The sequence below is a fragment of the Xylocopa sonorina genome, chromosome 2 (genome assembly GCF_050948175.1).
Source record: "Xylocopa sonorina isolate GNS202 chromosome 2, iyXylSono1_principal, whole genome shotgun sequence".
Lineage (NCBI taxonomy): Eukaryota > Metazoa > Arthropoda > Insecta > Hymenoptera > Apidae > Xylocopa > Xylocopa sonorina.
Genome location: NC_135194.1, coordinates 7,820,746 through 7,848,527, shown reverse-complemented (window position 1 = coordinate 7,848,527; position 27,782 = coordinate 7,820,746). Strand labels below are relative to the sequence as shown.

The window sequence follows — 27,782 nt, the reverse complement described above, 5'->3', positions numbered from 1 at the left end:
AAAGAGTGAAGTAAAGAATCGCGCAGCATCAGAACCGCGCAGGCTTCGTTCCTCCAGCATCATTGGGAACAATCTCCATACCAGTACCGAAAATTTCGCACGGTGCAAGGTAGAAGTTAAGGGATTGTAACGTGCCGCAGGATCGTTACTCGGGTATAGCTGTCTTTCGTTCTTCGTTTTCCCACATTATTTCCGTTGTGCTTCTTTTTATCACATATGTCAGTGCGTACGTATCCATGTACCACGCTGCTCCAGAGGCTACAACATTTGTCGCAGTTCCGGACGGGATAAGCCTTAGTACGATCTTCTGTTGTTTGCTTTTTTAATTCAACAGAAGTATCGGAATATTGATCCACTCCACCGATGGCAGATCACGATAACATTTACGACGACGAGGTAATTAAACGATTCCTTTATGTTTCTCGTGAAATTCTCGTTCTCCCTTTTCCCTCGAGTAAACGTGAAAAATAATAATCTGTTTGATGTTGTTCACATAAATGTCTCGATTTAGTAAAATATTAAATTTACAATATCTGTATTTAATACCGTAAGAATCGTCTAAATTTAAATAATGGCTTACATATTGGCCGAATTTTTTTAGAAATATAAAATAATTATAATATAATATAATAAATTTATATTGCACGATAAATAATGCAGTAAATGTGCAATTTGGAAAGTTTTACCAATTTACAGTAAAACTTACGGTAATGTTCATTAGCCTTTTTCATCGCTTTAATCGTTTAGATCAGCTTTGTTTCATAAATATACAATTATTATATTATACTTATAAATGGTATCCACTGCATAAAGGATATTCCACAAATTTGTAATTAAAACTTCTACGCATAAAGGAGTAATAAAGTGAATAAAATCTTTCTTCTGAAAATTCGTCGACATTTAAGACAATTAAGAAGCATGTATATGTCTTTAATTAAATTAAGTTTTGTTAATATATTCACGTTTATGTAGCTTATTAGAAGCTATTTCTCTACAAATTTATTTGGAACTTATTTGAAGTTATTTAATGTAAAATTGTTGCTTAGCTATAATTATGGAATAGAACTATCTTTTCCTTATTCTCTTAATATAAATTCTAATGCAATTGCGAAATATTATATATGTGGGAAATAATATAGTATTAAGTATAATTGTGAGTTAATACTTGATATTTTCTTAATATAAGTTATCTAACGTAATAAATTCAATGAAATGAATAATTTTGTATGAAATTAAAATTTTAAAAACAGTTACTCTTAGGTTGCTAGATCAATAATTACGTTATCTATAAATATACGTAAAATGTTAACATTGACCTATTAACATACTTTAATCTAATATTAACTATATTAATTTCTACAAGTTATATTAAGAACCTATTATGTAATTAGTGTTTATACATAGTAATTTATCGTTGTAATCTATAGATTTCTTATAACATTCAAAACATTTTCTGATACCACATAATTTTTTTTTGGAAAAATTAATGAAAGTTTTTATAGATCGGATATATAATTTGCAAATAGTTCGCCACGTTATACGAGATAGCTCTAATTGTTAATTCTATTTTTAATTTATTTTATTTTATTTTATTTTATTTTATTTTTGCGTGATTTTGTTAGTACAAGTTTAAACTTAATAAATTCCCTGGAATCTTAAACTTAATGGATTTATTGGAAACAATAATTTGTGAAGTTACCAAAAAAAGAATGCCAAGAGAAAGCAAAGAAAACTATAAACATAATTTCCAATTCATAATATATATAAATGTTCATGAATGAATTAAATTATCTTCTTCATTACTTATAACAAAAATTACTAAGGATTGCAATATGAAATTCTATTGTTTTCTAGATGTTGAACGAATATACTTTCGTCTTTCATCTTTAAATTCTTAAACTGATGATATTTGTACTTATCATTTAGAGAAAACGTATACTATTAACGTTACAACTATTTCGATTAAAAACAGATGTTTTAGACAAGCTATACGATTAGTTTGATTATTGTTTATTGTAATTATTGCAAAACCGAGGCAAGATCTGTTAATGAGTTTACCTTTAATGTTGAGTTTATTTAAGTATTTTGTTCCTTTCATAATATTTAATACTCTTATTTATAATATGTACCATTTTTTCTATAAATATATTAATTAAAAGTTAAGATTATCTAAGTATTTATACAACATAATTATCTGGCGTTGGCGTTAGTGAGTACCTTTGTGATAGGAGCTAGTATCAGCAAATCCGAATCAGAGGAACTGGCGTGGTATTTTGATAGCCCTACTTGTGATCGTTGCTGTCCTAGCATTGATTGTGACATCAGTTGTCTTACTAACACCACCAGATGAAGGTCCCAGAGTAAGAGGTGCTAGATTAAAACTTTCGGAGGTAAATAATACAATTTAAAAAAATTGATAATAATTTAAAATTGCCTTAATACAAAATGTATGCCTTACAGGTACTTTCTGGGGAATTAACACCTCTGCTTTTTAACGGATCATGGGTAAGCGGACAGCACATTTGTTACCGAGATGTGTGGGGCGGAATTTCTCTATTACACGTTTCCTCAAAAAACATCACTTCCCACAGTTTAATGCCCAACGAAACTTTCGTAAGTTCAAGTTGATTATTTCCATATTTTAATTTATTTCATTTTGGATTTATTGGAATGATATAATGTAAAGCAAAGTATATATTTATACTTGACAGGTATGTATACGATTTTGTGATCTGTTTGTACAGATACAACTAGTTATGTTTATTAGCAAATATTTGTATATTTATACTTAGGCTTTTTAGCAAAACAGAACATTAAGAGGTATTTTGCATACAGAGGATACTGAATCCTGCGAAGTTCTCATTGTCACCGGATCGTAATTATTTGCTCCTTGCGCGCAATGTGAAGAAACTCTTCCGATATTCTTATTTAGCACAATATACAATTTATGACGTAAACACACGGTTAGTAAAAATAATTTGCTTCTTTCTTGTTAATTAATTTTAAATAAACATATCAATATAAAAATTTGCATTTAATTCTTTTTAATAAAAAATTTAACTGTCCTATAATTAACAGAAAACAAAGTAATCCTCATATAAATGCCTATACATAAATTTACAGATTACTAATTGTTGTTTGAATTGTGAATTGTGTGAGAACCACTTAAACAAATTTTATTATAGCCAAAATTAATTTTATTATATCTATTATTATAATAAATATATGTTCAGCTATTTAATAAATAATACTAACTAAACATTTTATTATTGCAGAGAATTTATACCACTGACTCCATATCCTGAAAAAGAAGTTCATCCCTATCTTTTGTTGGCACAATGGACTCCACGTGGTCATGGATTAGTTATGGTCCAAGATTATGATATTTATTATACAATAAGCCCTAGGAGTAATACAGGCTATCGAGTTACTGATACAGCAGTTCCTGGTATTCTATCTAATGGATTACCAGATTGGCTTTATGAAGGTAATATAGTTGAAATAATTTGTTTTTAATAAATATATAATACACTTGCAATTAAAGTGGATAGTATGGATATTAAGAAATATATACTCTTTGTGTACTTATAGAGGAGATTCTGCATCGTGCAGAAGCAATTTGGATGTCATCTGATGGCCATATGATGTTATATGCCTCTTTCAATGATTCACTTGTCGAAGAAATGCATATATCTTGGTTTGGAGAAGGAAATAAAGCTTTATATCCTGATATACGATCACTACGTTATCCTAAGGTAAAGCTTCATAAGTAAAGTTAAGAACTAATCACTTGTTATATTAAATTTGAGAAATTGGAATTGATCAGTTTGAAATATAGATATATCTTATGTAGATTACAATATAGTTATCCTTAAATTCAATTTACTTTATTTTAATATCTGATAATTTCTCATGAAATAAAACTAGATATTACTCTTGATTTATAGCCAGGAACAGCAAACCCTGTGGTACGACTCTATGTAGCAGATTTAGCAGATCCAAAGAATATTCATACGAAGGTAGTGAAACCGCCATCTATCATCGAGCATGTGTGAGTTTACTTATAAAGTTTGGACTATGGGGTGCTCGAACAAATTTTCTCTTATTAATTTTTCCTCATTAGGTGTAATATTATTCATCTTAACAAAAAAAAGACTGAACAAAATTGAAAATGTCTTGAATAGAGATTGCACTTTGTTATTTTTTACAAGAAACATTTAGATGTTTCTATGGTGACACTCCCAAGGTACTTCAAAAAAGGAAGCATATTCTTTCGGCAAGATACTTTAAGATATACACGAGGAGAGTAGTTTTTCTTTGGTTTAAAATGAGCTGGTCTTTAAGAATACTTTTTAATTTGTAATAAACTTTAGTAATAATTTATAAATTCAGTTTTTGATTTTATAAAATAACAATTTTATTAATATAAAAATATAATCTTTATATATATTTTTTTAAGATACAAAATGTTATAAATTTAATGTTAGAAAGTAAAAACATTTATTTTCTTTAAGAGATACAAAAAAAAACAATATTTCGTTTGATTTTTTCTAAGAGTAGTTGTAACTGTTTTTTTTTTTTTATTTTCTAATATACCAAATAGGTTTCTTTAATGTAATTTTTTTAAATAATTACACAGATATATTTCCATCAATTAAAGAAAGTGAACAGTATCCTCAATGTTAAATATAAGTTCAATATTTAATTGAACATAATTTTTTGTAAAATAGTTTTTTGAATTTTTTAATAAAAAATACAAGCATTCTTATGTTAACTCTTACACACTTGAGGTATTTTTTACAGTATGGATCTTAGAAATCATCTCATTTTAATCTCAAACATATGGTATATGTAGACAATACTTTCTTTTATGTCCTAGCACATAAACGAGTATTTAATGGAGCTTAGCAATTTTTATTCACATTTTTTTAGTGTGCATTATAGATATCTTTTCCCTTTAATTTGCTTTCATTCTTTTGCTGTTTTTAAAGGTAAAAAAAAACCATAGCTTCCTTTTTATAACTAAAGAAATATGTACTCTGATTTTTCGTAAGGAATTTGGTGGATAACATTAAAACTTATAGATACAGAAGCCTTCTTCTAGATAGATATAACTTAGCTGATCATCATATCAATGTATACATATACTGTTAGGAGAAATGCTCTTTCTAGTTCTTTTCTTAAACTTTTCCTTTCCAGTTCTTTTTAATCATCTTTAGAGTATTCCTTTCGATTTATAATAAGCACATTGCACATACGATAAAACTGGCTACATAAGTTCATTGTTTTACATTGCGTGTTGCGTAAAAGCGTATTGGAGGCGTATTTGGTGGATTGCTTCGTGGATCAGTTGCCTTACGATAATCAGAGTATAACAGGGAAAACAAATGAATTTGGATCATCAAAGTGACAATCCAGACGCATCTTATTATTATTAAAATATTTTAGTTTTACTAGCTTGCATAGATATAACGAATTATTAGTAGTAATATGTTAATACGTTTGCTGCCGACGTCGAAGCACCGTCAACTCCTGTATATCAGAAGTTGATAGTGTGTCGATCAATCACTGGTCTATAGCTTATACTTGTGCCTACATGGCTCAAATTTACGATCTGTGAGTCAGCAATAAACGTATATACTCCTTTAGTGCGGAACTCTGAAACAGGATTTTTTCATTGCATAAATTTTATCCGCTCTATAGAGTCAATTGCGATATGTACGTGGTATACAAGTATGTAATCCAAGCATTAAGAAGATAAAGTTTCAGTCGAATTTTGGTAAAAGCCGAGCTTTTTCTCAATTTTTAATATTATTTATCATTGTTTTAAAATTGCCACTTTAGCTTTTATTTGATTACATATATATCAATGACTGGTGTACTGTACAGTTCAAATGAATGCATCTGGCATAAGTTAGTTTAGAGTATTCGCACTGAGAGAGTTAAAATTGCATTCCTATAGAATTAATTGCTATGAAACATCATGCAAATTGCTTTAATGAAATACTCTGTAAATTTAAATAATTATTAAATGTAACAAAATCTTATCTATAAACATTATCAATGTTTAAATCCATTAACAGAGAACATTACTTTACAACGGCTTCTTGGATATCTTTAACGGAAGTCTGCATAACATGGTTGACCCGTGCACAAGATCTTTCTGTTGTTACCATTTGCAAAAGCCCATTATGGCACTGCCAGGTATAGTCTAATAATTAAATTAGATTCAGATTTTTTAAAATAATTTTATCATTTTTCAATTTGTTTCATTATATCTCATGTAGGAAATTCAAAAGATAGAAGCTGAAGATCGTGGTTGGGTAGATATTCCTTCAGAACCACCTATCTTTTCAGCAAATGGCAGTAGCTACATTGCTATAAGTCCAGTTAAGGATGGTCCTGCTGGGTATTATAAACATATTGTGAGAGTGAATGTTGCTCGAAAAACAGTTGTTCCACTTACTCATGGAAAATTTGAAGTTGCACAAATAGTGGCATGGGATCAACCGAATAATACCATGTGAGTAAAAAGCTCCATTATTTTTTTAAACGTTAATTAATCGTTATTTTCGAAATAGTTGAATTACTTAAAAATGTTTTCAATCTAATCTAAATTGTGTGTATAGATACTTTATAGGTATTCCACCTATGCGGCCAGGTCAGAGGCATCTTTATTATGTGAGTTCATTATTACCACATGTGGGTTCGTCCCTACATCCTGCTGTTTGTATTACTTGCACAGAAACATTAGAAGCAAACCGAAATAAACATCGAACTGCTTCTTCTGTTCATCATAGTACTTGGTCTGATAGTAATTATATACATGACCATTATGAGACGCAAGCAGAAAACGCACAAAATACAGAGCAAAGTCATCCAAAGGAAAATGTTACAAAAAGACAGAAATCGAAAGTGTATGTTCCCCCAAGTAAGTATAATCGTGTGTATTGTTCTTAAACAAATTTATATAATTACGATATTATTTACATAATATACCATTTATTTTCAGAATTTACTGATCAACCCTGTCAGTATCATAATGTTATTTTTCCATCAGTTGGCACTGATTATTTCGTCTTAGAATGTTATGGACCTGGTATACCCACTGTTACTTTATATGCAACTGAATTCCCCATGCCACATCTTATTTATGTTTTACAGAATAATACATTATTACGTGTAAGTTGTTACACTTAATACTACTTGATATTTAAGGATATAAAGTATAAAATATATATAAAATTGAAAATCTTTAATTTAGGAACGAATTGCCAAACTTGCACTTCCACAAGTTAAAACATTTCCTGTTGAAATAAGTGGCGGATATAATGCACAAGTAAAACTGCATTTACCACCTGGATTAAGGGAAGATGAAATCACTCGATACCCCTTAATTGTACAAGTGTAAGTATATCTTTATCTATAGCAATTACTATAATATGTTTATAGCGATTAGTGGTTCACTTACTCTTTTCAATTATATCTTTTACTTTCAGGTATGGTGCACCAGGCTCGCAATTAGTAACAGATATGTTCAAGATCGATTGGAACACCTACTTGGCTAGTAGAAAAAACATGATTGTTGCACAAATTGATGGCAGAGGTAGTGGAGGCCAAGGCTATAAATTCCTCCATGAAGTATATTATAGACTTGGATCTGTAGAAGTTGCTGACCAACTAGAAGTAACCGAGTAAGTAACTAATACATAATTTTCTATTGAAGTATTTGTATGTAGCTCTAATTACAAAGGTTTGAAGATATATTTAGTTCAAACAGATGTAAATGAAGTATGAATTTTATAGATATTTGCGAGATTCATTACATTTTGTGGATAAACAACGTGTTGCTGTTTGGGGTTGGAGTTACGGAGGTTTTGTAGCTGCTCTTGCGCTGGCGCATCCTAAGCAAAATGTCTTTCAGTGTGGCATAAGTGTAGCACCTGTTGTTTCATGGAAACTTTATGGTACTGTAATTTCATTTTCTTTTGATATTTATTAAATTAAATTAATTAATTACAAACTCTATTTTTATACTGAAATAGATTCAGCATATGCTGAAAGATATATGGGATTACCAGATGCAGTGTCAAATTACAAAGGATATGCTGAGTCGGATGTATATTCTAAAGTGGAACATTTACGAAACAAGATGTTTTATTTAGTGCATGGCACTGCAGATGATAATGTACAATTCCAACAATCTATGGCACTTGCGCATCATCTTGTGAAAAAGGGCATACTTTTCCGACAACAGGTACTATACATAATGTACATACATAACACACAAAATGACAAATGTCCATCAAGTTTCCAATGTCTGTTGTCATTTGTTCAATGTGCGCACTCGAGGAAACCTTAGTTGTGAATGCTTAACAATGTCTCCAATTGCTAACAAATATTTACTATACTCTTACATAGATAGATAAGTGACTTTAAATACAAATTTAACATAATTTGCACACCTTTCTGTTTCTTTATTTTTAGGTATATCCAGATGTGAGCCATACATTAGCAGGGGTAAAAAATCACCTCTACTTATCAATGGCCCAATTTTTGGATGATTGTTTCCAGAAACAAGTATCTACTGATACAAAAGCTGGTCTTATCAGTGGCGGATCTAGTCTTTAATTGTAAATAATGTGATTTAAAAAAAGGATTTAATATTTGTCAAACAATTCCATACACAAAAATTACACCTAAACATCTCCAAATTGTGTTCCGTTTATTAATTACCTTCAGGAGAAAAATATTTTCACATTATTCTGTACATTGACTAAATGTTCTGCGAGAGAGACTATAAATAGACAAAATTATGTTCTTTTATATTCTGAATTAAAATTCAAATCCAAATGAATGAATGTAAATTCTGACATTATTATACTAAATTTAAATCTAGCTACTTTCTCTAAATACGTTTAATATTTTTTTGTAAACCTGGACAAGGAGTACTTCATGTTTTCTACACATATACTACAGAAATGACTATTTAAACTGAAAACAATTTAAATTTTATTGCAGATGATCAATGTTATTTTTTAATTATCCATTAAAAGGGATTCTATCGATTGAATATTATGTTTATTAACTCTTACTTAAATATTTATTATAAAATTTAATTTTGTGCATATATATAATATTATTTACCATACTGAAAGAATCTAATTAATTCAAATGTATCTCTTCATTGAGTTCAATGATAAAAAGTTGACATGACCAATACAAATTTATAAACTTGCGAGTACTCAATGCCAAGGTGAACTGTTTTTCTTTTGTTTAAATTCTTGTACTTTTTAATAACACACACATACAAGAAACATAACTCAACTCATCTAAGGTTATTCCTCGGTGTATATTTCTTAAATTTTTTGTATTATTTGAAACAGATATCCTGCTCAAAGTTCATGTGATTTTTCTGACATAATATAATTTGTAAACAGTGTTAATTAAATACGAGAAACAAATAAGAAATTATACAAAAATAATATTCAATTATATACATATAATTGATCTAAATATAGTATGATATAAAATGGAAATGTGTGAGAACAATTGAAATGTTAATACGTAACAGGATCGAAATACAATTGGCGAATATCGCTTGCAAACCATGCACGCATTTCTTCAAACAATAATATAAATAAAAGAGATATTTAGAGGAATAATTTTACCTTCTATCGCATATAATAGCGAAATATAGATTTCTTGATAAATTTTGTAAGATATCGATGGAACATCATCCGTTGGTCAGTAATCAGAAATGGATTTGACGATCTTCTTATTCGAACATCTACCAAGATGTAATAACATGTGATTCTTAAGATTGGTAGGTTTACTGAAACCACGGCTACAAATATGGCACCTAAATGGCCATAACCCATTGTGCACGTACATATGACTTTTAAGATCTCCGGGTGTTGGAAAAGACTTAGAACATTGTGAACACTTGTGTGGTTTCTCCTGCAAACATAAACATAAGAGCACTTTTCACTACACGAGTCACTACACAGACCGCGCTACAAACAGATTGAACCAAATCAGTATTTTCAAAACAATGCAATTTCAATCTGTAAGGGCATCATTTTTACAATGTATTGAACATAATTTTGCTTTTATTGTTTACGGTTATAAATATTCTGTTATCCTGTATAATATCCGTAACAGGAAGTCACCAAAATCACCGTAGCTAATTTTAATATTATCAAAATTTCATTATCACTGCGTTAACATATAATTTGGTATTTTATTAAAAAAAATATACTTCGAAGTTTAAATAGTTGTAGCATATGAAAAGATTGAAATTGCATAATTTGTTTCTACATTAAACATACGCTTTCAGTAAAATATATCGCAATTCATAAGTATAAGTGTGATATAAATCTCATAAGATTCTTTATTATTAATGTAATTTTTTAATTACTCTAGAGTACTACTTTCTCTTAATATTCTTATTTAAGTTTTTCTATCAATGCAACGATGCACACTACAATTCATCCAAGAACACAATGGAGAAAATTTAATTGTAAATCGTATTTTTTTTTTACAATACTAGAAGTATCAGTAAAAGTTAGAAAATTTATCCTATAGTACAAACTACTAATTACATAAAAATGTAATTCTAAACCTATTTTTATTTCCATAACTTAAAAAAAATATAAACATTTATGAAATGTTACACTGAAAAGTATTATTGTAATATCTAGATAAAAATATGAATACAGCAATAATTGCAAATTTGTTAAAAGGATTGCTGTGCGTTACTGTATAATTGCAATTGAAAACTGTTAAATTTTAAAGAATAAAGAGAAGCAATAATAATTGTTTTGAAACTGATTAAAATATTTGTTATTAATCTGATTCTTAGCTGTCTTTGTTAAATCAACGTAAGCCAAATGGATGGAAACCTTTGCCAACTTTTCAACCATTCGAATCTTTTATTTTCACTTATATACTCCTATTATTCTATTTTCATTCAATTCAATTTATATTTCCTAAAAATAACATTTGATATAAAAAATGTTTCTACATTTTTTATTTATTTTTATATTTTGATTTATTTATTATTATAACCTTCCTAGAAATATCTCCTACTTTTTGCACTAATATTCAAATTACGCAAATAAACATGTAATCATCAAATTTTTAAATTTTGTTCTTTTGAAAAAGGAAACTTAATGAAATGTTATTCTACATTTGCGTCTTAGTGTCTTATGTAGATTCACCCACCCCATTTCCCATTATACCACTAGCTCGAAGACACGCAGCACGTTAATGCTGGACGAGAAGCTTTTATAGTCAAAAGTCACGCTTATTTGTTGTTCATCTTCTTTCTTTGCGATTTCATTATTGTTGTACTATTTTTGTACGTGTATTCGCCGGAACGACCGGTATATAATAAGTACTAGCAGCAAGATTACCGCTGTTAACAGCACTTTTATTATTGTAATTCGTACTGGCACTTTCATTATCATAATATACATATGTATGTGACTCGCAAGTGATACCTGTGATCATAAGACGTCTTCACGCTATGACGGTTTAAATCATGATAAAAAGTTTGATATAAACGTATATAAATGAAGTTTGTATTCTTTGGCTAGATACTCGACCTTAGTAATAATGTAACGTGACAACTGAAAGCATGGTTTCTTCGTCGTCAATATAATTATAGCACAAAAAAATAAATACCATATGAATATTAAAACTGTTCATTATACGTTTATATACATATATGCATACAGCTACTAACAACTTATAAAATTACCTATTAAAAAAAAAACTATTGATGTTCTGATAAACGGAAGAAGAAGCAGGAAACTAAAAAAAATATGGTAACATCTGTTATCGCTGTTTAATCGGCTTCGCGATCGAGAATAAAGGAACGCATGTTCGTGAAAGCATGATGAAAAGTTGGCAGAGATAAGTGGGATAAGCAGAGGAGCGCGTACGCAAAGAAGGAAAGGATGGGAGAGGACGCGAATGGAAAACAGTAGGAACGAAAGAGAAAGATGGCAGGGAAGATAGTACGCAGGCAAAGGTAGCCAAGATAGAGGCGGAAAGCGATGTTAACGTAAGTTCGAAAGAGAACCAGAAGAGTCTGCCTCTGGATATATTCTCCGTCTCCCTAATTGGATTGCATTCCAAGCAGTAGCGAGTAATGGACCAATTACAGTAGCTGATGGCAAGAGCAAGGTATATGGCTCCCGAGATGTTATTACTTCGCTGGATTAGAGAAACTCATACGAGGGTTTTCGCTCCGATAAATAAAAACTCTGGCCAATCTTTTACAACTCGCGCCTCGCGTTACCGCTCCGCGTACCAGTTTCCTGCATTTTCCGATCACGCTACCAGCTTTACACCGCCTCGGGGTAGCTGCAAATAAAATAAAGATGAACTATCTAAAGAGGCTCACTTCGCATCGGCTCTTATGGGGCTCGGTTTCCTCCGCTTCTTTCCACCCACACAGAAATTCGAAATATTTCCTTTAATAATACAACAATTTTTAAACGTTCAGCTTCGTTGAAGTTACAGGATCAACATCAATTATAGTCCACAGATCTTTTATGTTGTCTGTTTAATTATACTAAACGAAAGAAGTAATTGTAAAAAGCCCATTTCGATGGTGAATATAATAAATCCTTCTCAAACATAGTTCATTTGTTCTTTGCTGTATCGAAATCATGTTATAAGAGGATTGTCGAAATTTTTGCAATGTATTATTGTACTGAAAGCTGTATGTAATCAACCAAAGACTACTGTATACGTACAAACAGAGTGTTTGCCATAAAAAAATATTGATATTTTTCACCAAAAACAATTAATTCGAAACTTACCTTGATGTGAGTCATACGGTGATAATAGAGATTAGAGGAGGCCGTAAATTTCTTACCGCAAACAAGACACTGATGAGGTTTTTCACCGCTGTGAATTCGCTTGTGCGTATTCAGAGAGCTTGATGTCGAGAAACCCTTGTTGCACACCATACAAACATGCGGTTTCTCTCCTTCAGTTTAACAAAACAAAAATAAAGAGATCAGAATTATTGGACTAACGATTTAATCTGAATGATTAAATTGTACTAAAAGCTGAAATTTTACTCCTCTCAATTCTTAAATGTACTTTTTTTCCTCGATTCGTTGAATTTGCATGCAATGAGTATTTTGATGGGAGTTGCATAAAACAAAAAGTAGGAGACAATTTTAATTGAACGGTTAATTGGGTTACTTCTCGATCATAAATTTCCTTTAGGCAGGTAATTAATATTTTTACCTGTATGCGTTCTCATGTGACGTTTCAGAAGGGACGGTCGATCAAAGGACTTCCCGCAGACTTCGCACGGTAAAAGAACCCTTTCGCCTCTCTTAATTGTAGTTAAAATGCTGCAATCTAAATGATCGCCTGTCAAGGATAATGTCGATGACGAGGACTCTTCAGATGTTGACTCGTACTCGTCTACATCGTAATACGAATGCGAGATCGCTGATGATGAATGATGAGAGAGCAACGCCATGGATAAATCCAATGGAGATTCTGAAGCACAAAATACAGTTCTTACGTATTGCATCTGAGATCTTATTATGTGTTTATAGAAGAGTTGAGAGAATATGCGCAAGAAAAAATATAGTATGCACTTTTTTGTTGCGATTACGAACGATCAAAAGCTTCAGTAGATATAACAAAGTTTTAGAATAAACCTTTTTAATGTCGCTAGACGTGTCAATGTGAAATGGTATCGCCCGATTCGTTTGTACCGATTCTAATTGCTAGGAATCTTCATGCAGCCTTTCAAAGTAAAGCGTTTACCCATCCTGGGTAGGCAATCTTAATGGGCATTTACGCGAGTGCGAACCATTCAACCGTGGGTGCAGAGGAGTCGGTACGTGCGTGTATTTGTCGCTGAACGTTCCAGCAGTAAATCATACGAGAACGAATCGTATAAGACCGTGCAGGTGACCATACGAGCACGTGGCAATTTCACGGGCTCGCGATGGATAAAAATTGATGATCTCGCAGGCAAACGGCGTTACTAAAAATTAATGCAGTCGTACACTGCTGATCCGCTAAGTATTCACGAAATTGTTCGTTTCCATTTACCGGGAGTCCACGAGGTTGTTGCGTATCTACTGTACGTTACTTGTATGATCGAAGCTAGGTGCAAACGAGCATGTTCCGAGCATGTTTCATACCACATAAACCATTACCCACTCTACTGTTAGCAAAAGTGAAACCTTCATTAGTCGGGTAAATATGTTCTTGTATTCATTATTATTCATTCAATGAAAACATGTATAGAAGAAGATCAATATTTTAAAATTCCTTAAAACATTTTTTTCTAATTAAACAATGAAACGCGTGACACCTGGAAGGCTTTAAAGTTATTTTAACAACCGCGACCGTGGAATGATTGACAACATTTGTTAATTTCCATTAAAAACCAAGTTTCCAATCGTATCAAAATTGTATCTCGTCCAATGCAACGCCTATTTTCTCGTTTTCCATCAAGGCCAGATCTCTGTCAGTAAATATCCCTGACCGCGACTACGCCCGCCCTTCTCTCGCCCTTACCGGCCCTCAGTTTATCCGGCGGCTCTCCTCTTCGGGCTGCGAGCCCTCCTGTTCGGAATTGAAGGTTCGCTGGCATTGTACTGTCCTTTATATCCCCCGTAAGCGCGGGGGCCTATGCATTTGAATCATCGGCGGGCGAACGCGCACCTTGTGATCCAGCCGACAGAAATACCGGCGCGTATTTGCATTTCAGATTTGTTAGCCGACTTTCACTCCTTTTTCCTTTTTTTTTCCCTCTTTTCTCGATTGGTTCGCGATTGCGCCGATTAACACGATTGCACCCGGTCAAGATTTCAATCGTCCAACAGAACCATGCCGCTCTAGCTTTGTTCAGGCATCGAGAACGTTCCCCGAATGAACGATAGAACTGTTACGAGTTAAGACCGCGAAAGGCTCGCGAGGAAGTAATATTTTCTGGAGAAATATGGTTATTAATCTGTTAGCTGGCACGCAAATCTGACGCAAGACTAGGGAGCCGCTAAATGGATTCGGGGATGAAGCTGATACGGCGTCTAGGAAGCGTAGGAAATATTAGCGGATTTTGAAGCTTGACACCCTACAACACTTTGATTACGTTACTCTTATGTGAGTAAATAAGCATATCGATTGTCGTATTAATTATTCAGTGTAATCCTTAATAGCTTACCGTCTAAGATGGAGTCGATCGTGCATCTGTACAGAGCGGACCTCGAGCACATGTCGTGTGGTAAAAAGACGAAGTCTTGTTCTGCGGTAGGAAGAAACCAAGCCACTAATTCTGTATCCGGTTGAACATCTTTTATTACTTCGAAGATTGGATCTCCTGGATTACACGAGCGAGCATAAAAACGAAACGAGTGTTATCAATTTGCATCGATGAAAATGGAATACCCGACGAGTTGCAGTTTAATCAGTTTTACCAAAAGGTTATTTAATTCTTGAGGGGAGAACAGTTATTAATTGTGATTCTTTATTCCTCACGAAAACTTTGAAGAAATAAAAAAAAAATCTTAAATTTCAATGTACTATTATCCGTGGTATATTTTAGAAATTGGTTCGTTATTCTCAAACTTCTTATTAATTAGAAAATACCTTTTTATTTTGTATCAAAGGGAAAGTATAATAGACATATAATATAAAAAGTAGATACACCACTATGATTTACCGTAACATGTTGATTCTCATGGTTTATTATTATTTTTTAATAGATTCGTTATATAACTTACCTTTCACTTTGGTACCAATTAAGTTTACTTGTCCGTCATAAGACTGAACTATACGTAGAAATCTTATCCAATTGCACTGACGTTTGTTAAGACTATAATTTGAAAAGGAAACTTCATCGTAGCAACCATATTCGCGTCTAATCTGAAACAGATCACAGTTGTTAAAAACTATAGATCTGTTCCAACTACTATAATACATTAATTATAGTAGTAATAAAACTGTAGTATACAACTATACGCGTAATAATTCATAAATTCGCACATATATTCTCGACAACATCCATTGTTTTTTTAAGAAAATATAGTTATATTTCTGTTTTACAACTACAAGATTGAATAGTTGAATAGTTCTTACAATATTCGTGTTACGATAGTTTATTCTTCAGTGCTCATCGGATATTTGTTATACGTAAACTGCAAGACTTCTTTACTCTTAAATCGAACCGATGGAAAATTGCAATTTAATTATATTTAATAACGATAAACTAATAATCATATAATATATTTCGTTTAGAACGTGCTAATAATTGATTCATTTTGAAGTTATTCAACTTACGTTGGTAAACGTACTGTCTTATTAATTCTTTATTAGCTACTGTAATCATAAAGTTAATGATATTAAAAGAATGAAAAGGAGCATGAAAATATGATAATTAAATTGTGTAAAAACTTTGAATTTAAATTGGGTGTGTAAATTATGCAAAACATGAGAAACATGAAAAAAAGGGAAAACATGTAATGGAAAAATGAAACTCTTTCTAAACTATTCAAGCATACAAGCTAAACTATTTAAGTGTACAAGCTGGAGTAAAATTCTAACTGTTAAGCAACTGATAACATTGAAAAAGTGCCTTAAAGTTGTAGAAGAATATAATTTGCATGCAGATTATGAGAATTAGCATTTATAAATGAAGTGAATCACAAGAATGTGATTGATAGAAACTGAAGGAATTTTCCAACAAAAGCCATTACTTACATCATTGTCATCGAGAAGGGAATAAAGGTCGATTTTGTCGAATCGAATCGATCCCTGAAAGGGGTAGATCAACGTCCCTGCCGGAATAAGTACGTTCGACCATACAGATATCCTGACGTCCGTAATTAAGATGCCTGAATCATTCTTGAAGAGGCCCTTGTAGTTTGATCGATCGTTAGCAAGTGCCAAGGAAAATTCTTTGGGTATCAGAACGCAGGTTTCCATAACAGAGGTCCCGCAGAGGATTGCTTTGGGAAAATCACAGCTACCGTTGTATCCACTGTAAACACTTTTCTTAACGGTCCACTCAACGACAAGTTTCTCGATTCCTTTTTTTTATCGAACGTTTATTGCTCCGTAAACAAAAAGGCAGAATGTCGATTTATCTTCTATAACAGTTTTTGTCAGGAACTTTGTCTTCGACGAGAGGAACGATACTCAAGATAATCGGAAAGTAGTAAAAGCGCCTTTCTGGGCTGGATTAAAAAAGAGCAAGGTAATTAGTACGACGTTTAAATATCTCTTTGTTAGGAATCACTAGAATGGCAAAAACGCACTTGAATTCTTTCAATACACGTACATGTAAAGACACTGTGGGGCGCACTCAAAACTGTTCGTTTTCCCAGCTGAATATCGTTTTCGTATTTACTCCTAACTTAATCTAGGATGAGGACACGATCTATCAGTATACCCTCCGAGGGGAAGCGAGCGAGCGGGCAAATTCGAAAATTGAAGCAAATCGAGCAAGTGTGCGGCGTGCGAGATCTCAAAGTGAAATTTCAGTTGCAAGCGTGAGGGTCGTTCGTCCTCCAAGGTGCAAGGGCCTCGGCTGACTGGATAGGATTAACCGACTGATCTTGACCTTGCGACGGGTTACCAGCATTTGCTACCGAATGGGTAGCCCTTCCCCTCCTTTACCTCTTTTCCCACTCACAGTACATGGCCCGCTGCAGACTTTTTCAGTGGCGTAGTCTGCACCTGACACTCTGATCTTGATCATAATCCCTTCTCCTAATCGATTCTAATCATTTGAAATACCTGTTTTCCCATTTTCTCATCATCTGTATCCTTTTCCCTTCAACGTGAAGCTGGTAACGGGTGATGTTTTGCACGAAGAAGAAGCAAGAGGAAGACTCATCAGGGATTGAGCAGCAAACACCATACGCCAATGAATCTCTCTGCCCCACTATGTTCATCCTGTGGCGAGTGCACTTGGTGTATAGAACGAGTATCGGCTGCTTCACCAGTACAAGGAAGCTGGCTCGTCGTTCTCGTCGTCGTCATACTCGTCTTCTTCACCCTTCTACCGTCGCTACAGCGCCGTAAAGAGAGAACCCACGTGGGCGATTGGGCACCTGTCGCACCCTGTGCCCTTCCCTTCTTCTTCCCGCTCCTTGACCATTCGTGTCCGTCCTCGTCTAGTCGCTACCATCTTTCCGCTTCCACGCCCTACCACATCCTTTTATCTGCCGCTCTCTGCTCCTCGCCATTTCTCCCACCTAACAGCCTCCTGGACGCTCTTATTTCTTTCTTTCGTCGCGTTTCCTCGGGCCTGCATCGGCGATCTTCTGCCAACCAGCCGAGGCTACCTCCCTGATTCTGATGCTTCAACCAACTCTTTTGGTCCCGTCCTCTCTCTCTCTTCATGTTCGTTCCTTCTTACTCCTTCCCCAGGCTCGTCTGCCACTTTGCTTTGTCGCCGCTTTGCCCTCCTTCGTTCGCACTCTCCTCTTTCGGCGTTCGTTCTGCGCCGTCACTTGAAAACCACTCCTTTATTCATTCGTTACGACCGAACGCTGGAACACCGGGAAATAAAATTACGAAATCAGTTGGGAACCGACTTGCACGTTTTTCCACCGCGACCGCTCAATTTTCCCCCCGATAACAGCTTTCACCGCGGAGAAACGATCGATCTGATTTTCTCGCGTGTTGCACGTTTTGAGCCGATTGATCGTTTATAACGTATCGATTTTTTGAAGAAATACTATTAATAATATTATGATAATGTTCAATTTGAATACGTGGTTTTCATAACAGGTTATTCGTCTATATGAAATATAAATATGTAAGTAAGTTGTATATACATTGTTGCATGTATGTTTGTAAAATACAAACTTAAACGTTTAACAGTAAATAATGACTGTAAACTAAATCATCACATTTTGAATTATATTAAATATACAGTTTTAAGAGAGATCGTTTACCTTGATCTTCAATAGACACGTAATCGTCGGTGGTCACTTGATCCTCGGTAGTCGCTTGATCTTCAGTAACAGCTTGGCCTTCAATAATCCCTTGATCTTCAGTTATTTCTTCTGTCGTTTCTTCACTCAATGATTCGTATTGGCTTCTAGCCAGCTCTCTTAAATCTAGTATGTTTCTTTTTGTACTTTCTCGAAACCTAATTAAAAACATGAATCGTGCGTTACATTATTGCCTATAATGAAAAATTTGATAGTTCAATAGAATTGTTTAATATCTATTTAAAGAGTCAGATTAGTTACTTCGATGGCACCAGTTTAAAAAATAAAATTAATCTTCGTATCCTTTCTACGTGTTCACTTTTTCTACATTTTCATGTTAAGGAGAGAGAATGAGAAAGAGAGGGATGAAATACATTGTAAAAACGTACCTTATGTAATAATAGGATCCACCAATTATACTTGCGACTAAAATTAAGAAAAGCACTAGTGCAAAAACGCCGACATACTCTTCATTCGGTAACCAACCGAAAAAAAAACGCGTTGCCTGATCTTCCATCAAATATGTCCGCCAATTTGGAGGTCCTAAAACTTAAAGATAATAAATAAAATAAACGAAAGCAAGGTACAAAGAATTAAGATGTTAAAACATTTGTATTTAAATAAAGGTTATAGATATTAATTATATTATGATATTTACTATTTGAATAGTTTATTTCTTAATTTGTAATTTGCAGAACAAAATATATTATGCAATGAGAAATATTTATATTACCTATATTATATTTACGTATTTTGTAACATTAAGTTGTATTGAATATCATAATATCAAATTTGAAACTGGAAAACTTAATCGGGGTATTGTTAAGTACTACATTCACTGAAATTTTAGTTTTACAAGTGGAGAGCTGCATACTTCTTATTCCCTCCACTAAAAAGGTAGTTCGCTATTTTACCATGAGAAGAAAAATTTCAGGCAAATATTTTCTACCATCATTTCAAAAACAAGAAATTTGAAATCGTTATTAGAAGAAACATTAAATGCGAGCAAACATCGTGCGCTATTCACTTAGGGAAAATCTAAAGATAATAACATCCCTAGGAGATTTCTAATATAATGTTACCGACACTGTTACCGGTTTTTCCGGTTCTCACAAGTTCCTCTTAAAACTTGTTCGGTATAGATTATGCCTACGTTAAAAGAAGTACATGACTTTATATACAGCAATTTTAACTGAAATATATTAGTTTATTTGAATAACGCATTTATTATGTTATTTCCACCCTTTTTTTCTAAAATGTTATTCAATTATGATATGATTTATAAATAATACTAACGAGATATATACGGAAGATATCGTTATAAAAATCAATTACCTCGAATACGAATCATATTTGTTATCCATTCAAAGCTTAAATCATTTTGCTTAACAACACATTGCCATACTCCAGCGTGCGTTCTGTTAACTTTTAAAATGTGCTCAGTATTAGCAACAACTGGAAGAGTGACGCCATAATCTTTCCACGTTTTATTGTGTAGTAGCCAGGATATCTGAAGTTCTGAATAAATATGTCCTAAGATTGTACAGTGACATTGTATGGTCACGTGTAGAGTTTCTCTTATCTGGATACTTTCGCCCACTGGGATTACCGCCAAACTAACTACTTTGATAATTGAGTACGTTCCGTCGACTCGGCGCAATGTCATCGCGTAAACGCCAGAATCATTTAAGATGCTTTTTATTATCACTAAATAAATGAAATGTATACTTATAAAATATGGGTAAACAAATATGACAAATACATGCGTAGACAGTACTACGGCAATAACAATGAAATTAATTAATTATAAACAATTGGTTTTTTACCAATATTATAATCTTTTAATTCTATTCTACCAGATTCTTCTTCCACAAAGACCCCATTTAACGACCATTGTAATTCAGAACGAGGAGATTCCGTGACAATTAACTTAACTACGTCAGAATCTGATTCGATTTTAATAGAGTGCCGTTCTTTTACAGTTAGAGCTGTGTAATTTGATCGAATTCTTCGATTTATCAAATTTATTGTGTCTGATTATAAGATAGAATACGAGTAATTGTACATATCATACAAGTATACAATTTATAATAGTTGACAGGAAATTAATAATGTCTTATATTACCTTCCGTTATGTCACCACAAAGTATTTCATTGCAACGCCCTGTCATCGTATTCGGACCTACGCACGGTAGTCCTTTAACATTTGGTTTAGGAGAATTGCAACGTCGTTTTCGAATTCCTGTACCACCATTGCAGCTTGCGCTGCATGCCCATGGTCCCCATTCTGACCAGCCACCGTCAATTGGTGGCCCATCTATGTCTTTTGAGCAAAGATATTTTTACCAATTTCAATTTATCTATTATTTTTAGGTAGATATTCTACACATATTAAATTAATAACGTAAGACCTATTTCTATGAGTTCGTATTGCTTAGTTTAGTAGATATTGAGAAGTAACGATAGATAATTATTAAATAGACATATAAGAGTAAAGAATAGTTGATTTTACCTACTGGTATGCAATTTGCAGACCAAGTAACCCAACTATGAGAATTAACACCAACGGAAAAATAGTAGAATATTAGAGGGCTTACATGCTGATAATGAAACACATTTGTTGCATTAGAAAAGATATCCATAATATTTCCGGACCATCTGCGAATATTTAAAATCGATATTCATATTCTTCAAAAAATAAAGCAACGTATAACTTAAAAAATTACCTTATTGTAATGTTAGTCCATGAATTTGTTGTAAATAAAGGTACTCGTCCCCTTTGTCTATGGAAGACAGTAACGGTAGGATACATAGTCTTTGTGAACGAAATCGAATGGTCTATATCGTTAAATTTAAGTACAAAAAATCTGTTTCAAAAATATTTTACTATAAGTTAAACATTAGATAACTTAAACATTTAAGATTATTGCATAACATACGAATAGAAACCGGGAGGGCCAGACAGATCCAGGTAGAGACAGAGAAAGATAGGCAGTGGTAGGGAGAATTAGGAAGACCGAAGGAGAGTCAGGGAGAATGAGTGAGAGTTAGGAAAAGCGAGGAAGAGATAGGAAGAGCCAAGGAGAGTTAGGGAAACCCAGGAAGAGATAGGGTGTAAGTCTTTAAGATTGTGTAAAATGTATAAAATGAGAAATCTTAATAATTACCCAGGGGTTGCCGGCATCAAGTACAGAGGTACAGAGAATTCACCTTTTCCTCGAATGAGTAAAGTTACTTGTTCTGGATACAGTACTTCCTTTTCAATTCCAGTTGATACTGTTAAAATTCTAGTATATCGATCAGTTCTTGTATTCTCTATGTGACAATCTAATAACATTAAATATTAGTTACATTAAATTAGTTATTAATAAACAATGAACTTACTTGAATCACGATCGAATGCAAAGCCAACCGCCTTTCCCATTTCAGTGCCATAATAGTAATACATGGGTAAAAAAGCGTGAAGTGGGTCAGGATGACTCCATTCAAATAATGGTGTCGGGTCATCTTCATAATAGAGTAAAAATTGACCACGTGGTATTCGAATTATAAAACTAGTCCATTTTCCGACATAAAGTAAATGTGGTAATGCTTTTCTTTTAACCAACGCAATTGCTACAATTGAAATAATTTGCAACTATTTAAATGTTCTTCTTTACACACCATACCGTGGATATTTATTTAATTGGACGTTGCCAATAATCAACATATATTAGCCGCTTACGTGTAGTTTCCGATTCGTAATAAAGTAGTACTTTTTCGTTATCTACTGTTCCAATTTTGAAAATATAACGTGACTTTAATCCATCATCGGCTAAAAAACCGAACGTAACAGAATCCGGATTATCGGGTTCCCAAGCTTTCAGAGAAAAGTGTAAACCTTCAGAACGATACTCGGGTAAAACGTATAAACGTCTACCTAGTCCATCTTCTTTAACAAGAAATATGTATTCCTCTACGAGTTATAATTAATTACAATAAGTTCATCAATATTATTAGACTCTATAATGTTATGCTATATTAAAATTTTGATACATAAAAAGAGTATCAATGCGCAATAAAATATATTATCAAATATTCATATGTATGCTACCTTTTTATGAGAGACTGTTAAACCAATACACAGTAGAATGACGTTAACCGAATTTAGAAAATCAATCATAAAATAGTATCGCATATATTTACCTGGTTTTTCACAATCTCTGACATTGCAAAGATCTTGAGGTACTAACACGTCTGTAGTGTAGCACCAAGTACCAGCAATATTTCGTAACGGATTTCTACAGTAATTGCTAGCATTCTGGGCACTTCCCTCTGGATAGAGACTGTCATTAAAATATACTCGACTGACTGTGGAACCAAGTTTGGGAACTGCTGCGAGCGGAACTTCTGATGTCTTAGGCGTGGTTGTCTCCATTGCAAAAATATGTTGTTGGCCATAATATGGCCCTATCCTGAGATGCTTCGGAAGAGTTGATCTCCGAGTATATATTGAATCTATAGGCATCGATGTCATTGACTTTACTTCGGGTCTGATTGGCCATCTGTCACAGACACGTCCTGAGCGTGTTTTGGACATCGTTCCTACGTAATCATTCGCAGTTCCAGCCATTTTACATTCTAAGAAGTATAAAAAGAAGTTAATTGTATTAATTCCATATTTAAATACCATTAAGTTAATCACTTATATTGTAATTTGGGAATAATCTATTAATATAGTTAATTTTCTTTATAATTTATTACATTTCTAACAGTAATGATATTTATAGGCTTTAATCACCTGATGATCTACAATTCCGAATTGAGCAATACTGTTTCGAAGTAGTTATACTTTCCCAAGGAGTATATGTATAACAAAAAGGACCATTAGTATTGCGAGTGGGATTTCTGCACTTATTAAGTGCCTTTAAAGCAGATCCGTCAATGAATTTTTCGTCAACTTTGTCTTCGACTGGAATCTTGTTAAAAGACATATAAAACAACAAATTTGATATTTAATATTGATATTCACTACAACATAGGTCTACGAAAATTCATTACTATTTAATCGCACTTTATATAATTCGTATTTTTACACATAGACAAACGATAAATTTCATTTCAGTTTGCTAAATTTCTTACTTGCTTCGATATCCATGGAATGCATGGAGTTTCATTAATGCTTGTCCACTGTGTGCCTCTGTATTGAAAATCTCTTATATCAGAGATACAATTTGGTGGCCAAGGATCTTCTACAACATCCGATTCTATTGAAGCATAATTAAAAATATTTTTGTACTTTAAAAATAAGATTTTCATTTAACTATTAAATTTAAATCTCAGTTTAATGTCGCATTTGTTGTAAAACTTTGGATGTTCTCAGTAAACCAATATTTTAAATAACATTACCTACTTCGTATTGTAATATTTTTGTGTTGCGTTCACATTTGACAAAAGACACATGCAATTTTATGATTAACATAATAAAATATTACCATCTGGAGCACAGAATAAAGTCCATTGCGCTATAGTATTTTCACTTCCAATGCTAAACCATCTCAAGCTAGCAAAAATGTTTTCATTCATGTACAGTAACTCGATAGCACCTCTGGCTTTTTGTGAAAATAAACGGAAGTGTCCTCCGAAAATACTGCAATTTTAGTGTTACTTTACTCTATTGAAGTAATATTTTACTTTCAAAGCATACAAATTAGCCAACCTGATACTAAATTCCCTCCATGACCAAAAATCGAGCAAGTCTCTGGTTGAAATTTCTTTCAAGTAATGTCTAGCAGAATCTTCCCTTTCTTGATATGTAAGTGTTGCAGTATCTTTACTTATCCTCACCTATTATTATTAATTCGTGTAAAGTATATTTACTCCAACGATAAGTACTATACATAGAAGGAAATTAAAGGTTGATTAATTTATACAACGAAGAGCGAGTAAGCTTGTTTATTTACCGTTACAGAAGGATATTCTAGCGTAGGTGTTTGATATAAACGTATTTGGATATTGCGACTTGCACGAACGAAAACTCTAACATCAATTGTATCGTTATGTTTTTGCATAGACCAAACTTTCGAAAAATCAATTCCAAAAGTCGTATACATCTCGCAGTCTGAAAGAAAGAAACATGGAAAGAGAATTATGAATTTTGTATCAAAGAAATGGATTTTTCCTGTAAAACAAATAAAACTGTAATTTACAAATATTACAGATTTATGATAAAACTAGTGGTGATAATAATGTCAAACGCACATGTTTGACAGAACATGTTACTCCATAAAATATTTGTTCCCCGAAGTCCGTAATAGAGGAACGTTTCTGGATACAAACTTGTAATCCCACGTTTCTTTTTATACTCTTGCATAATTAAAGGTTTCGCTGTGCCATGAATACCAGCAGAAATAAAACCGCCACCCCATGTTATCCATATTCCTGTCCATTTAGTTCCAACTAAAATTTCAGGGGTATTCTCGAAATTTTCTTCTTCCTAATATAAATATAAGATACTAATGTAACACATCATGATACTCGACTATAATAAAGTAAAAGCCCAAACAAAGCAAAAGTGCTACTAACATCGTATGATGGAAATGTTTGACGACTACCGAAATTAGCAAATAATAATTCAACACCTGCAGTCCATTCTTCAACTATAATTTCAGCGGATCCAGGAACTGGTAAAAGAGTAAGCAACACATAAGCTTCGCCCTGTAAACAATATTCTATATTTAATATCGGATGAAAAATTATATTATTACAAATAAATAACAAAAATGAAAGTATATCAAAGTAATTTTGTTATCAAATCCTTTTCGTCATTACGTATATAAAATACATGAGTTTTTATTTTTATTTAAGTTTCCGTCATTTTAGCTCCTTTATTTTATTTTTTAAATACTGCTGAATTTTAGAAATACATATACCTCTTTCTCTTCATTAGGATCCCATAATTTAAACCAGAATGTGATGTTACCATTAGGTGCGTGTAACTTTGTGAGTATAGAATAATCAGACGTATTTTTTGTAAATGTTACACAATCTAAATGACAGAAAATTGAACAAAACTTTTCGTAAAATTATAAATAGCATTACATATATTCTAGCTAAAAAAAAATAAGTATTTTAAAGAAATGTTGTTAAATGTAGTCTTCTTGTTAGCAGCAAAGCGCTCTTTGTAACTTGTTTATATAACATTTTGTTCATTATTTAAATCAAGCTGATGCACACAAATAATGTAGATATCAAATGATTTAAAACCTCTATCGTCACAAAATGGAATATCACAGTACTGTTTCTGAACATATTCAAAGTTTTCTTCGTCGACGTAACACCATGGCCCGCCGATATCGCCCGACGGATTTCTGCAAAAATTTTCAGCCTTTCTACGTGACTTATCAGGAAAATCTTTTTCATTGAATTTAACACTCTATAAAATAAACAATTAAATATCTTCTCAGACCAATATTTCTTCAAATAAATAGAAACAAGGATACAGTTCATTCAAAGAGTAAAATTTATAATGATAAACTCAAACTACTTCACTCACTTTTGAATCTTCAAGCTGATATCGCTTATGCCATGATTTGCATTTAGCTCCAGCTATAGTAATTTCTTTACTACCTCCGTATTCAGCTCCTGGCCCTGACAATCTACACTCTGTTTATTTAAGAATGATTCCAGCATATACAACAAATTATTTCAAGATTTGGTTTCTCGAACAAATTGAATTTTATATCGAATTAGTGATTATAACAATATTACAAATATGATGTTTAATGTTTGAGAGATGTTACCTCGAAAATTACAAAGAGGTACATCACACTCCTCATCTATAAGCGAGGGTTCTAAAGTGTAACACCATAAACCTCTACTATCTCTCGTTGGATTTCTGCAGTAATTTTTCGCGGCCTTCATTGATTTCTCGGGAAAGTCTTTGTCAGTTATATCCTTGCTAATCTGACATTAAATATGAAAACTGATACTATACTATACTTTCCATGAGAACATTTTACATTTCAACAGTTTTTAATGTAAAAATCAATATATGAATAATAAATCGTGATTCAACTTTAACACTGCTAAATCTATACCTTGATAAAAATGAATATTTTACTTACTAAAACAATATAAATATATTGCTATTTAGAATTACAAAATACAAATAATAAAAACATTTCTGTAACGTTTCTTAAAATCGATTAATAATTTATTATTAATAATAATAGTATAATTTGGAGCACCTCGTGTATTGGCTCTTCTGTGTACCAAGATTGACATCTAATGTTGCTAACAGTTTTTGCTATTGCTCCTCTATATTCCATTCCCATTTGCGTTAATTTACATTTCATCAAGTCAGTTTGAGACACAGAATTAGCTACATATAAATAATAAACTTGATATACCAAAGAAAACTGCCACGTATATTTTATTTCTTAAAAACAAATTAATATATTTACTATGAACCATGCAAATTATGGACACTCACGCTTACCTTTCTGACTTTTAATTAATAATATCATATAAAATATCATTATAAGGTTATACATCAGGCAAAATAATATAACAGTATACTTTATTACAAATATTTTTCGGTAAACTAATTTTCTTAAATATATTATGCTATTGTTTTCATTGTTTGTTAATTAAAAATTTTGTATATATTTTATATTCTACCCTTTTAAATCGATTCGGTTAATATTTCTTATTACGATAATTATGAAAGCATTTAAATAGTTGAAGATTGTAAATAAAGTAGTATGTAATGAATATATATTATGTGTTAGTTGAATCGCTTTATAGGAAGTG

General features: G+C 32.5%; 3 protein-coding genes across 5 annotated transcripts; 1 reads left to right on the top strand and 2 right to left on the bottom strand.

Annotated features, from left to right (window-relative positions):
• Positions 1-43: 43 nt before the first annotated feature.
• On the top strand, positions 44-8,979 carry Dpp10 (Dipeptidyl peptidase 10). 2 transcript variants are annotated; one of them, XM_076910245.1, is made up of 16 exons: positions 44-396; positions 2,229-2,390; positions 2,461-2,613; positions 2,836-2,963; positions 3,276-3,487; positions 3,592-3,755; positions 3,948-4,051; positions 6,084-6,204; positions 6,288-6,523; positions 6,630-6,931; positions 7,013-7,182; positions 7,265-7,407; positions 7,500-7,694; positions 7,807-7,967; positions 8,046-8,257; positions 8,488-8,979. In XM_076910245.1, the coding sequence occupies exons 1-16, from the start codon at positions 364-366 to the stop codon at positions 8,629-8,631; spliced, it is 2,640 nt and encodes an 879-aa protein (XP_076766360.1). In that variant the 5' UTR covers positions 44-363; the 3' UTR covers positions 8,632-8,979. The 2 variants fall into 2 exon arrangements, with proteins under 2 accessions (XP_076766360.1, XP_076766361.1); XM_076910246.1 differs by having other exon boundaries at positions 2,232-2,390; positions 8,488-8,978.
• On the bottom strand, positions 7,570-17,945 carry LOC143433111 (uncharacterized). 2 transcript variants are annotated; one of them, XR_013103094.1, is made up of 7 exons: positions 16,747-17,945; positions 15,771-15,912; positions 15,212-15,367; positions 13,270-13,530; positions 12,834-13,003; positions 9,672-9,960; positions 7,570-7,702 (listed from the first exon to the last, which is right to left on the bottom strand). XR_013103094.1 is itself a non-coding variant. In XM_076910248.1 (6 exons), exons 1-6 carry the CDS (start codon positions 16,969-16,971, stop codon positions 9,748-9,750), a joined length of 1,167 nt encoding a protein of 388 aa, XP_076766363.1. In that variant the 5' UTR covers positions 16,972-17,945; the 3' UTR covers positions 9,211-9,747. The 2 variants fall into 2 exon arrangements, 1 of the variants encoding a protein (XP_076766363.1); XM_076910248.1 differs by lacking the exon at positions 7,570-7,702 and having other exon boundaries at positions 9,211-9,960.
• Positions 17,946-18,410: 465 nt separating this feature from the next.
• Positions 18,411-27,523, bottom strand: LOC143433269 (uncharacterized). Its single transcript, XM_076910555.1, has 25 exons — positions 27,469-27,523; positions 27,218-27,408; positions 26,771-26,933; positions 26,524-26,633; positions 26,235-26,403; positions 25,901-26,016; positions 25,506-25,685; positions 25,230-25,464; positions 24,932-25,089; positions 24,688-24,815; positions 24,464-24,618; positions 24,111-24,235; positions 23,770-23,947; positions 23,175-23,609; positions 22,714-22,944; positions 22,374-22,604; positions 22,157-22,316; positions 21,716-21,856; positions 21,502-21,647; positions 21,115-21,312; positions 20,816-21,022; positions 20,325-20,696; positions 19,379-19,538; positions 18,951-19,147; positions 18,411-18,542 (listed from the first exon to the last, which is right to left on the bottom strand). Exons 1-25 carry the CDS (start codon positions 27,521-27,523, stop codon positions 18,523-18,525), a joined length of 4,461 nt encoding a protein of 1,486 aa, XP_076766670.1. The 3' UTR covers positions 18,411-18,522.
• Between the last annotated feature and the right edge of the window lie 259 nt (positions 27,524-27,782).